The sequence below is a fragment of the Ovis canadensis genome, chromosome 24, assembly GCF_042477335.2.
Source record: "Ovis canadensis isolate MfBH-ARS-UI-01 breed Bighorn chromosome 24, ARS-UI_OviCan_v2, whole genome shotgun sequence".
NCBI classification, from domain to species: Eukaryota; Metazoa; Chordata; class Mammalia; order Artiodactyla; family Bovidae; genus Ovis; species Ovis canadensis.
In genome coordinates this window covers 41,691,916-41,704,176 of record NC_091268.1, presented here as the reverse complement: position 1 = coordinate 41,704,176, position 12,261 = coordinate 41,691,916, and the positions used below count along the sequence as shown (strand labels likewise).

Below are 12,261 nucleotides of genomic sequence, written 5' to 3'. Positions count from 1 at the left end.
ATTATCAGCTCTCTGCGAATTCTTGTCTTCGGAGAAGATAATGTTTAAACCTGCATCACAATCACCCTTGTTTAATTGGAGCTTCAGCATCAGTCCTTCCAATGAATATTCAGGGTTGATTTCCTTTAAGATTGACTGGCTTGGGCTCCTTATTTACCGTGTGTTTTTTTCTGGTCACTTCCCAGAGCTGACTCTCCCCACCCTTAACGTCTTTTGTCTTTAGATGAGGCTGGCAGGGCTGCAGCCACTTTGGTGTGTTACTCAGTTTTTTCTGATTCTCTCCCATATATATGTGTTATTAAACTTTGATTTTCTCCTGTTTAAAAATAAATAAATGAGTAACTTTCCCCGGGCACACACCATCTGAGCAGTGGTGGCTGAATGCCAACACTGTACTCTTCACCAGCGCCTCACAGCACCTCACTGTCTTAATGCATTTGCAGAACACGTCACGCATGAGAGCAGATGACTCTTTTAACCTCATGTGATGTGTCAAGGAAAGCAAATATGCTCCTATTTTTAGATGGATCTTTCTGACACAAAGCAAGAAGGAGGGCATTGTGGTGGAATAACTCCCACATAGGTAGCAACTTACCCAGCATATATGAGCACTGGCTGATTTACAACTCAGATGGACAGGGATTTCATCCCTTTGAATACTATATTGTTATACTTTCTGGAGAGTGATTATTTTTGTGAAGAGGAGCAAAACAGATCAAAGGAAACAAAAAACTAAACAAAGGGAAAAATAAAAAGTTGCAGTGGATAAAGCAATTCAGTAAGAGAAAGCAAAAACAGAGGTTAAAAAAAGTTACTGTGTAATTATATCTCAATAAAAGGAAATTAAAACCAGGTTCCCAAGTGACTTTAATTTGAGTTGTTCAAGCCAACTTACACAAAATTATTTGGCAGTCTTATGGTGCATTTGACAAGATCTCTAGGATCTAAACTCAAGTTAAGCCAAGCTTTAAGATAAAGCTAACTGCAGATGAAAAAGATATGGCCTCCTAAACCATCTTTATTTTTAAGAGATAAAAAAGGAAGGCCATTTTGTGAAATTCTCAAGGGAGAGAATATATGTTTACTTAATACATATCACATGCCAGGTCTATTGCCAAAAATTGATCTCATTATCTCCAATTTACAGAGGAAGAAACCGAGGCTCAGTAGGTAATGAAAAGAGCGAAAACTGGAATCAGGCTTTAAACCCATGTCTCAAAAAAATAAAAAAATAAAAAAATAAATAAACCCATGTCTCTTTGTAATACAGCAGTCTGTCCACAAATTCTTGGTACATTACTATAGGTTTCTGATTTCAAAAGTGATTAACTCACTTTGTAATATATACACATATTGAATCATAATGTTGTACACCTGAAACTAATACAATGTTATATGTCAATTGTATCTCAATTTAAAAAAATTATTAACATTGTACACTTACCTACCTGAATCTGGGTCTCTAGAGCCACTCTAGTTACTGCCCTGAAGTGAAGTGAAGTTGATCAGTCGTGTCCGACCCTTTGCGACCCCATGGACTGTAGCCTACCAGGCTCCTCCGTCCATGGGATTTTCCAGGCAAGAGTACTGGAGTGGGTTGCCATTCAGTTCAGTTCACTTCAGTCGCTCAGTCGTGTCTGACTCTCTGCGACCCCATGAATTGCAGCACGCCAGGCCTCCCTGTCCATCACCAACTCCTGGACTTCACTCAAACTCACGTCCATCGCGTCCGTGATGCCATCCAGCCATCTCATCCTCTGTCATCCCCTTCTCCTCCTGCCCCCAATCCCTCCCAGCATCAGAGTCTTTTCTAATGAGTCCACTCTTCTCATGAGGTGGCCAAAGTACTGGAGTTTCAGCTTTAGCATCATTCCTTCCAAAGAACATCCAGGACTGATCTCCTTTAGAATGAACTGGTTGGATCTCTTTGCAGTCCAAGGGACTCTCAAGAATCTTCTCCAACACCACAGTTCACATTAGAGGGTCCCAATTCTAGACTTCTAGCCTGACAATTTTCAACAAACAGCATTGTTATATGAAGAAACTCTATAGGAACCTTACCCTTTGACAGAGGTAAACATCATTTTTTTTCAAGTTTTCTAAGCTACATTTCATAACAGGAAGCAACATTTTATATCATGACCCACTACATATACAGTGTTTAACTGCACTGTTTCAAAAAACAATATAAGGACTTCGCTGGCGGTCCAATGGTTAAGATTCCACGCTTTTACTACAGGGGGCGCAAGTTTGATCCCTAGTTGGGGAAATAAGATTCCACAAGCCGAGGGGCCAAAAATCTCCCCCAAAGCCCATAGTATTTAACTTTGTTACATGCTGTGCTCTCTTCATTTCTTTTCTATTCCATTTTTAAAATATGCTGGTCCTGAGCTGTTAAATTGATTTCATGGCCCACCAGTGTCAAGATCTACAGTTTGGGAAACATTGTACTTTAGGATTTGGGTTGATCTGGAGATTTTTTTTCTCATTTGATAAATGCAGAAATATAGGCTCTCCAGAATGAAGTGAGTTCTTTAAATGTACACAACTAAGAAGTATTGAATGAGGACCTTGACACAGAATTCTGCCTTTACACCCAGTATTCTTCTGAATACAGAATTTCTCCAGAAGAATTGTAAATGAGAAACTGAAGAACACCCACATGCCTGTCCTGCAAGAAGAAAGGCTTAGCTACATGAAGAAATGGGGGGGGGGGTACACTTTCTAGGAGTCTCGCTGCAGCCGAGGCATTTGACAGTCCTTTCTGGAGGACACCTGCTCTGGACCAGGTAAGATGCAGGAGCGGGGATTCAGAGGTGGATTCATAGTCCCTGCTGTGGGAGGGGCTCCCGTTTCAGTAGAGGAGTCCACCAAAACAGATAAATTACAGTGCAGGCAAATTAGAACCATATTAGTGATGGAGGAAATTAAAAGAAATTAAAAGACAGTTGCTCCTTGGAAGAAGAACTATGACAAACTTAGCGTATTAAAAAGTAGAGACGTCACTTTGTTGACAAAAGTCGGTATAGTCAAAGCTATGCTTTTTCCATGAACAGATGTCAGAGTTGGACCATAAAGAAGGCTGAGAGCCAAAGAATTGATGCTTTCGAACTGTGGTGCTGGAGAAGGCTGTTGAGAGTCCCTTGGACTGCAAGGAGATCCAACCAGTCCATCCTAAAGGGGATCAGTCCTGAATATTCATTGGAAAGACTGATGTTGAAGCTGAAGCTCCAATACTTTGACCACCTGATGTGAAGAGCCAGTTCATTGGAAAAGACCCTGATGCTGGGAAAGATTGAAGGCAGGAGGAGAAGGGGACGACAGAGGATGAGCTGTTTCGATGGCATCACTGACTCAGTGGACATGAGTTTAAGGAAACTCAGGGAGATGGTGAAGGACAGAGAAGCCTGGCGTGCTGCAGTCCATGGGGTGGCAGAATCAGACATGACTGAGCGACTGAACAACAACAAGTGATGGAGGAAGCACAGCTGGAGGTCAGAGAAAGGAGCTTGATTTCAGTTCAGAGCCTGGAAGAAGAGAGCTGAAGAGAGAAGCTGTGGTGTAGGGCGCACGGAGTGGCTGCAGCTGTGGCGATACAGCAGACTGTCCTAAGGGTAGAAGGTACTGGGTGGGCAGAAAGAGAAGAGCGTGTTAAGTAGCTGGAGCAACATGAGCCAACTGTAGGCCACTGAGGGGCAACGTGTGGGGCATGAAGAACAGTGGGGTAGGGGGTAGAAGCCCCTTTTGCAACTTAGCAGAGTCACCTTTGCCCACTAGACATTTTTTAATATTAAAAAGTTTGTTTATTTAGTTTATTTAGTTGCAGGATGTGAGATCTTCAATCTTCAATGAGACATGAGAGATCTTTAGTTGCAACATGCAAACTCTAAGTTGCAGCCTGTAGAAACTAGTTCCCTGATCACGGTTCAAACCTGGGCTCCCTGCATTGAGAGTTCAGAACCTTAGCCACTGGAACACCGGGGAAATCCTGCAAGGAACGCTTTTGAAAGGCAAAACGCTTCAGGGCTCCCCTCACTCTCGGAAGGAATCCAAACCCCTGACCACATCTCCCTCGCCCTGCACCCTCTGCCCACTGGCTGCTGCCCAGACCTTGCCTCCCACCTGCTTCCCTCACTTACCACCAGCCACTCTGCCCTCCCCACCATTTCTAAATTCATCCCACGTGCTTCCTGCTCAGGACTGTGGTATTCATTTTGCCCTCTGCCTGGCCCACTCTTCACACAAACAGCTGTATTTCTCTTTATGACTTCAGTCAGGTCTCTTCGCAAATGTTACAGACCAGAGGACCCTCCAAGCCGGAGAAGCAGCCTCCCTATCCCTCTTTATGTTCTCATTCTGATTTGACAGTTTCTTCATAGCACACCTCCTACGGTAATGTTGTTGTTCATTTGATGACACCCACTCACCCCCGCTAGAACGATCCCTGGGTCGGGAAGATCCCCTGGAGGAGGGCATGGCAACCCACTCCAGTATTCTTGCCTGGAAAATCCCACAGACAGAGGAGTCTGGTGGTCTACGGTCCATAGGGTCCCAAAGAGTCAGACATGACTGAATCAACTTGGCATGCATGCACATGCCCACTGGAGTGGAAGCTCTTAGGGGTGGGATTTGAATCTCTTCCTCCTTGGTATCTCTTCAATATCTGGGGTGCCTCCAACCTATAGATGCTCCATAAACATGTGTTGAGTGAGTTGCTTTGCTAAGGGGGCAAAGAAGATGGTGAGAGAGTTTAAGTTGCCTGGGAGAGCAGAAAGCTTGGGAAGGCTTTGGACTTTCCTGGTCTATGGGACCAGGGCAGGTGTGCCTTTCACTGCTCATAGACCAGGACAGGTAGGCTCCCAGCTGGCACATGGGTTAAATGTGAAAGAGTTCAAAGGGAAGCTAATGAGGTAGAAGCAGAGGGAGGCCTGGTGTCCCATGGCCTCCGCCTCTTCCTTCTGGCTCCTGAGGCACAGCATCCGAGCAAGCTCTAGAGGAGGTACTTGCATCAGCTTCACAGAGGCCTTCCTTGTCTGCAGGAGGACAGAGGATGAACCCTGAGACCCCTCCCACTGGAGGAAGGGCATCTCCGTCACGCTGGAGAGGGCACTAAGGAACTGTTGCCCAGAACCCAGGGACCAGTCTTCAGGCAGAGAGGAGACCCTGGATCACAGCATTGTTGGGGTGGGTGTATGAAAATGAACCTATGACCAGTGTAAGAGATTATTCTGAGGGTCCCAGAGGAGTTTTCCCAAGGTGTTCCCCCTAAGATCTCTCTGAGCTGCCATCTTTGATTTCCAGTATTTTTTTCACAGACTGCGTGATGTGCCCCTATTAAAAAAGAGAGAGATGGGTGATAGTGAGGGGTGAGGGCAGAGTTAGAGATAGAGTCGGGGAGAGACAAAGAGATAAGGAAGGAAGAGAAGAACAGAAGGAAAAAGGCACTGAGAGAGGGAACATAAAGAGAAAATCTTGGGATAGGAGATGTCAGGGGAAGATCAAGACATTAAAGGAAGGAGAGAGAATCGGGAGAGAAAGGCAAGTGCGAGGAAGCTGCACTTGCTGGGAGAGAAGCTGGGACTTCCCTGGTGGTCCAGTGGCTAAGCCTCTGGCACTCCCAATGCAGGGGACCTGGGTTCAATCCCTGCTCAGGCAAAGAGATCCCACATGCCACGACTAAGACCTAGCACAACCAAATAAACAATAAATATTAAAAGAAAGACAAAAGCCATAAGAGGACAAAATGGCTGGAATGAGATAAAAGTGGTCACCAGGATGCGCTTGTTTTGGACACGCAGAAGGTTGGAGAAGGGAGATCACACAGCCCTCCTAGATCTCGGAATCTCCCCACCAGGAGCCCCGCCCTACTTCCGGCTCCCCAGGGTGGGGCTCCTTTGTTTCCTGGGATGGGTCCTCAGCACCAGATGGTGAGCCTGTCCTCTGAATGCTGGGCTCCTGGTTATTAATAACCGAGGCTAATGGTTCCAGTCCCTCCCTGGCCTTTGTCCTTCTGACCTGTTGCCTCAGTAGGTGAGAGGGCCAGTCCTAGAGGGGTTCCAGAAGACAAGGGCTGGCAAAGAGAAGAAATCGATGACCCCAATTCTGGGAAGTTTCGGACCCACAGGAGGGAGTCATTGCCCTGGGCGGGCTACAGCACCAGGCAGATTCAGCTATGGTGCCAGAAGTCCTGAGGGCCCAGCACGGCCCCCAGGGCAGGTCCTGTCTGCTTTTACTTCCTCAGCTTCCCATTTGCCCACTAAACTGACTGTCTGTTCCGGGGAGGGGGATCTGCAGGTGTTGCCTCAAGTCGCTCTTCTCAGAGAGAAAAAGTTTGTGAAGCGGCTGACAGATTGATGATGGATGGTTGGAAGAAATAGAGAGTACAACAAAATATTAACCATGAGAGGATTTCCCTGGTGGCTTAGTGGTAAAGAATCCACTTGCCAGTGCAGAAGACATGGGTTCGATCCCTGATCCGGAAAGATTCTGCATGTCGCAGAGCAGGTAAGCCCGTGCGTTGTCACCACTACTGAGTCTGTGTTCTAGAACCTACGAGCCACGACTACCAAGCCCTCCTGCAGCAACTGCTGAAGCTCTCGCACCCTAGAGCCTGGGCCCTGCAAGAGAAGCCGCTGCAGTGAGAAGCCTGCACACTGCAACGAAAAATGGCCCCTGCTCCTCGCAACTAGAGAAGAGCCGGTGCAGCAACGAAGACCCAGCACAGCCAAACATAAATAAATAAAATTATGTTTTAATGAAGTAGAGCTTTGTTTCGTCTGACTCAATTTAATAAAAAAAATTAACCATGACAGAATCTACATGGTGAGCATACGGATGTTCACTGTATATTCTTACAACTTTTCTACACTTTGAATTTTTTCATATAAAATATGAGAGGAGAGAAAAAAATTGCCCAGCAAATAGTATAAGGTGTTGGAAGTGTCATTCCTTTCCAAGAGAATCTATATTTCAAATGCCTGGAGAAGGCAATGTTTATCCTGAGAGATGGCAGATTGCAGGTAAGGACACCAGCAGAAACCACATAAGGGAGGGAGAACCCTGGATGACACCAGGTGATGAGCAGTGCTGCCTGCCCACAGCTGCTGGCCTTTTGGTTGGTGATAGTTTCCCAAGTTTATTCTGCCTCTCCTGAGATCTAGGCCTTGGCCCAGAGTTGGCCCCACCCTGCCACCTGTAACCCTTGGGGTAGGATAAGTTCCAGACCCTGCCTGACAACTGATCCTAGGAGTCTGGTCATGTTTGCTCAGGAGGTGAGGTTCACACGATAAACAGCAGGGGGAGGGCTTGGACTTGGTATAAAAGATCTGGAAGTTTCTAGGGGAGCTATTTTGCACTTGAAACTGCCAGGTGAGGGGTGAAAGAGGTATTGGCTAGGGGGTGACGGGGATTCCTGGATCTGGGTTAGGGGAAAATTCAAGCTGAGCTGAAGATGAGACTCCCTATGAGCCGCAGGAAAGACCTGGGTGTCAACTAACCGGGGCATCTGAATCGGAGCTAGTCTTAGGTGTAAAGACGTCTGGATCTCAACTGTAGGGCTGGAGACACCTGGGATACACCCGTGGCCAGATTTGTGTTAGCAGAGAAAGAGGTATGACAAATAGACCAGGCACCTGGCATCTAATTTCTTAAGCTGATTCCAGCTCCTTCTCAAACTTCTTGGGCTATCCCATCTCCACCAGAACTGCTTGGATGGTGATGCTGGCTGTCTCTTCTATTACCGTGTTCACTCTCCAAGTGACAGATAAATGCTCTAAAATGCTCCTTTCTTTCCAATTTGAGAAAAGGCCCAACCTAGGAATTTAAACTATGCCCCAGATGCCCCACAAGCTGGGCCAATCTACCCCAGCCCGACTTCCTTTAAGCTTTTCTCAGACTCCTGGTTTGATGAACTCAACCATCTCTATAATTTGGAGATGTCCTCCACCTTTTTTTTTTTTTTGGCTTTGCCATGTGGCTTGTAGGTCTTAGTTCCCCAACCAGGGATGGAACCTGTTCTCCTTGCAGTGGAAGTGTGGAGTCCTAACCACTGGACCACCAGGGAAGTCCCTCACTTTAGAAAATTCCTTTCCTGCTTTGTGCTAGGACGGAACAGGGGTCGACACAGCTTAATCCAGATAGAAAGTCAGGAGGGAAAAGGAGGGTTGGTTGTAGCCAGACAGGGGAGACAGAGAGGGATTAAGGACACGTAAGATAGTATCTGTGATGAACAGGACTTGAGACTATGGGCAGTTCTTTCAAAGCTGAAGACTGAGTGGACGAGGTCTGCATTGAAGGACCAAGAACCCCAAGACTCAGCTGGAGGTCAGGGGAGCCTGGGTAAATGGCCTCCGAGGGGATAAGGGCAACTATTCAATCCCTTTCTTCTCACTCCAGCCCCAGGATGTGGACCACTGCTCTTCTCGCCCTACTTTGTGCCTCAGCCTCTGCCACAGAGAGTAAGTGAGAAGCCCGAAGCCCAGGACTAGATCAGGGGAAGACAGCCGCCCGCGCTGCGGGCAGCCAAGGCTTTCAGAGGCTGACTTGGCGTGGTGGGAACTGAGCTGCGGGAGGAAGAGGGGTGATGTGGAGAAACTGAGCTCTCAGGGGATTTCTCCCCACAACTCCTCCTTTCCCTCCAGTTCAACCCAGGGCCTCCTCCTACAGTGGAGAATACGGAGGCGGGGGAGGAGAACGATTCTCCCAGTCTGGAAACCAGCTGGATGGCCCCATCACCGCCATTCGCATCCGAGTCAGCAGTTACTACATCGTAGGGTAAGCGTCTTCAAGATTCTGTGCTTTGGCGACCTTCTAGGATCTTACTAAGTTAGGAAGGTCTCAGTGACATGGGGTCGCACAGAGTCGGACACGACTAAAGTGACTTAGCAGCAGCAGCAGCAGTCACTTTGGGTCACAGCAGCAAGTCACAGGGATAACATGATACAGAAAAGTTATTAGATGACTTGGATTTGAGACCTGTGCTGCCGAAACCCCTAAGACTCCCACATGTGTGATCATGAGTAACTCATATACCCTAACCTCTGAGGGACCTGGGCATTGTCTAGTTTACCCCAACCCGAGGTTTAAATCCTGCCTGGCATCTTCCGTCTCTAACTGGATGCCTCTCCCCAAACGTGTGTCTTTCTGACATTGGAGCCTGGCACAGCATGAACAAGTTTCTCCCCTCATGGGGGCCTTTCAGATGTTTGGGAAAAAAAAAAAATCCCTTTTCTTCTTTCAAGTAGGGAGTAGGGCCCCAGTGGGAACGTAGACTCCGAAGGCAAGCTCTGATTTTCACTGTCTGGGTGATTCCGGGCAAGCTGTTTTCCCTCTGTGAGCCTGTTCATCAGCAAGATGAGGAGCTGAAGTTCCATGTATGACCTTCCAGGGCTCATCCAACCCTCACACTCTTCAGGGCTGTCATCTCCATCACCAGTCTGAAGGTCTCAGCCTGTAGGCCAACAGCTCCTGAATTCTGATCACCTTACTCAGTGTCTCCCTTCTTTCCCTCCTCACTCCACCCCTAGTCTCCAGGTGCGCTACGGCACGGTGTGGAGCGACTATGTGGGTGGCACCTCAGGAGACCTGGACGAGATCTTTCTCTACCCTGGAGAATCCATCGTTCAGGTGTCAGGAAAGTACAAGACCTACCTGAGAAAGCTGGTCTTTGTGACGGACAAGTTCCGCTTCCTGTCTTTCGGGACAGACAAAGGCACAAGTTTCAATGCTGTTCCTCTGTACCCCAACACTGTGCTACGATTCATCAGTGGTCGATCTGGCTCCCTTATTGATGCCATCGGCTTCCACTGGGACCTCTACCCCTCTGATTACGAGAGCTGCTGAGTTGCACAGCAACTCTACAATGGGGACTTGGGAACCCACTCACCACTAACCACCATCCACATGTCTCAATTTAAAAAAAAATAACAAACAATAAAAGGGCATGACTACAGCTAGTGGGATGCACCTCTTGACTCTGGGTAGGAATGTGTGAATCTCATTTCTGGCTACTTGTTGTGTGTTAGTCTGGGGAAGAGTGGGAGGAGGAGGGAGAGAGGTGAAAGAATCTTGAGCTTTTCTTCATAATTTATCAAGAGGAGATAAGGTCTTCCTTAGTGGTCCAGTGGTTAAGAGTCTGCCTGCCAATGCAAGAGACATTGGTTCGATGCCTGGTCTGGGAGGATCCCACATGTCGAGGAGCAACTGAACCCATTTGCCACAACCACTGAAGCCTACAAGCCCATGCACCCCAGCAGGAGAGTAGCCAGGGCTCACCACAACTAGAGAAAGTCAGAGTGCAGCAGCAAAGACCCAGCACAGCCCCAAATAACTAAACTTTACAAAAGTATTTTCAGCTGATATAACTTTTAGAAATATAGAAGAGATAAGATTCTGGCCTGAACTGATTCTTTTTTTCAAATGTCTACCCAAACTGGAGGCTGAAGCTAAGGCCAAGTCGTGGCTTATCGTCAAGACTCCAGATGCTTCACTCTCCAGCCCTTTCTTCGTCTTCTTGAGATAGTGCCTCTCCACCAACAGGCTGTCACCTCACTCTCCTGACCTCAACCCACTCACCATTTGTGGGTGCCTGGAGGTCACCATCCTTCATTCTTTCCCAGAACCCACTCGACTCCCAAAGTTTAGCCCGAGTGGCTGCCAAGGACTCTGGCTATTTACCCCATCCTAGTTCCCGCCTTCACACCTAAGTCCTGTGGTCCGTGCTCAGCTCTCTCAGACCTCAGTTCTTTCCTCCGGAAGCCACCACCTGCTCAACAGCTTTTACTCTGCCAACTGTTGTTGCTGTCTAGTCACTCAGCTGTATCCGACTGTTTATGACCCCCATGGACTGTAGCTTGCCTGGCTCCTCTGTTCATGGGATTTCCCAGACAAGAATACTGGAGTAGGTTGCCATTTCCTTCTCCAGAGGATCATCCCAACCCAGGGATTGAACCTGCATCTCCTGCATTGGCAGGTGGAGTCTTCACCACTGAGCCACCAGGGAAGCCCACTCTGCCAATTTTACCCTCAAAACAAAAGGGTATTCCAGGAGGTGGGGTTGGGGTGGAGATTGTCCATCATGTTTCCGTGAACTGAAGGGGCTACTTAGAGTCCGGGAGAAGCATTAGGGGGACTGGACATATTCAGGAAGGATTTAAGGGTATATAGTTGCTTTGGAAATTCTAGTTCTTGGTCCCAAATTTTTGACAGTTTTTTGTTTGTTTATTTGTGCTTGTGGTGGTGATTACTCATTGCTCCCAATAGGTTTATTCACATCCCAGGGAATTTTGGTCACACTTTTTCCCAATTAGACAAAAATAACAGTCATGTATATGTAATTTTATAAAGAAATATTAGCATGATACAAACTCATGACTAGTCTGTTTTTTATAAAAATGCCTTTATTTCTCTCAAGTCCATGGAATGGAATATTATGCAACTATATTTTATTGATATATAAATCCTGTAAAATTCACCCCACTTTTGGACTGCGCCCCCATGTCATGTGGGATGATTGGCATGGTTCCCCAACCTGGGTTGGAACCCACACCCCCTGCATTGGAAGCACTAAGTCTTAATCACTGGCTGGCCAGGGAAGACCCATAAAATTCACCCTTTTTAAAAAAAATTTATTTTTTGACGGGGTCTTCTTTGTTCTTCCTGGACTTCTCATTGTGGTAGCTTTTCTTGTTACAGAGCCCTGGCTCTAGAGTGCATGGACTTCAGTCGTTGTGGTATGTGGGCTTAGCTGCCCCACAGTGTGTGAAATCCTCCTCGAACAGGGATCGAACCATGTTCTTCTCTGCATTGGCAGGTGGATTCTTAGCCAGGGGACCACCAGGGAAGTCCAAAATTCCCCCTTTTAAAGTATGCCATTCAGAGGTATTTAGTGTATTCACAGATTGTGGAACCATCATCACTCTCTAATCCCAGAATAGTTTCACCACCTCAAAAAGAAACCCTGTCCCCATGAAGCAGTCACTCTCCATTCTCCTCTCCCCCAGCCCCTAGTAACCCTCATCTCTTTTCTGTCTCTATAGGTTTGTTTATTCCAGACATTTCACACAGATCAAATTATACAACAACATGGCCTTTCATGTCTAGCTTCTGCCATTTAACATAGTATTTTCAAGTTTCACCCATGTTAGAGCATATATCAATACTTTACACCTTCTTATGGCTGAATCTGACGGGCTTTTAACAGATCAGATATTTGGTCAACTTTAGGAAAGCCTCTGTGTTTTTTCACCCAGTTAGGGGACTGGC

At 47.0% G+C, this 12,261-nt stretch overlaps 1 protein-coding gene across 1 annotated transcript; it reads left to right on the top strand.

The window, feature by feature from the left end:
* Nucleotides 1-7,372: 7,372 nt before the first annotated feature.
* ZG16 (zymogen granule protein 16) lies at nucleotides 7,373-9,978 on the top strand. The gene is made up of 4 exons (XM_069570386.1): nucleotides 7,373-7,609; nucleotides 8,395-8,456; nucleotides 8,640-8,772; nucleotides 9,525-9,978. Exons 2-4 carry the CDS (start codon nucleotides 8,402-8,404, stop codon nucleotides 9,838-9,840), a joined length of 504 nt encoding a protein of 167 aa, XP_069426487.1. The 5' UTR covers nucleotides 7,373-7,609; nucleotides 8,395-8,401; the 3' UTR covers nucleotides 9,841-9,978.
* Nucleotides 9,979-12,261: the final 2,283 nt, after the last annotated feature.

Coding starts and splice junctions, on each gene's coding strand:
- ZG16 (XM_069570386.1), top strand. CDS start 8,402: ATGTGGACCACTGCTCTTCTCGCCCTACTTTGTGCCTCAGCCTCTGCC. Junction 8,457..8,639: donor CTCAGCCTCTGCCACAGAGA/GTAAGTGAGAAG, acceptor CTTTCCCTCCAG/TTCAACCCAGGGCCTCCTCC. Junction 8,773..9,524: donor AGCAGTTACTACATCGTAGG/GTAAGCGTCTTC, acceptor CTCCACCCCTAG/TCTCCAGGTGCGCTACGGCA.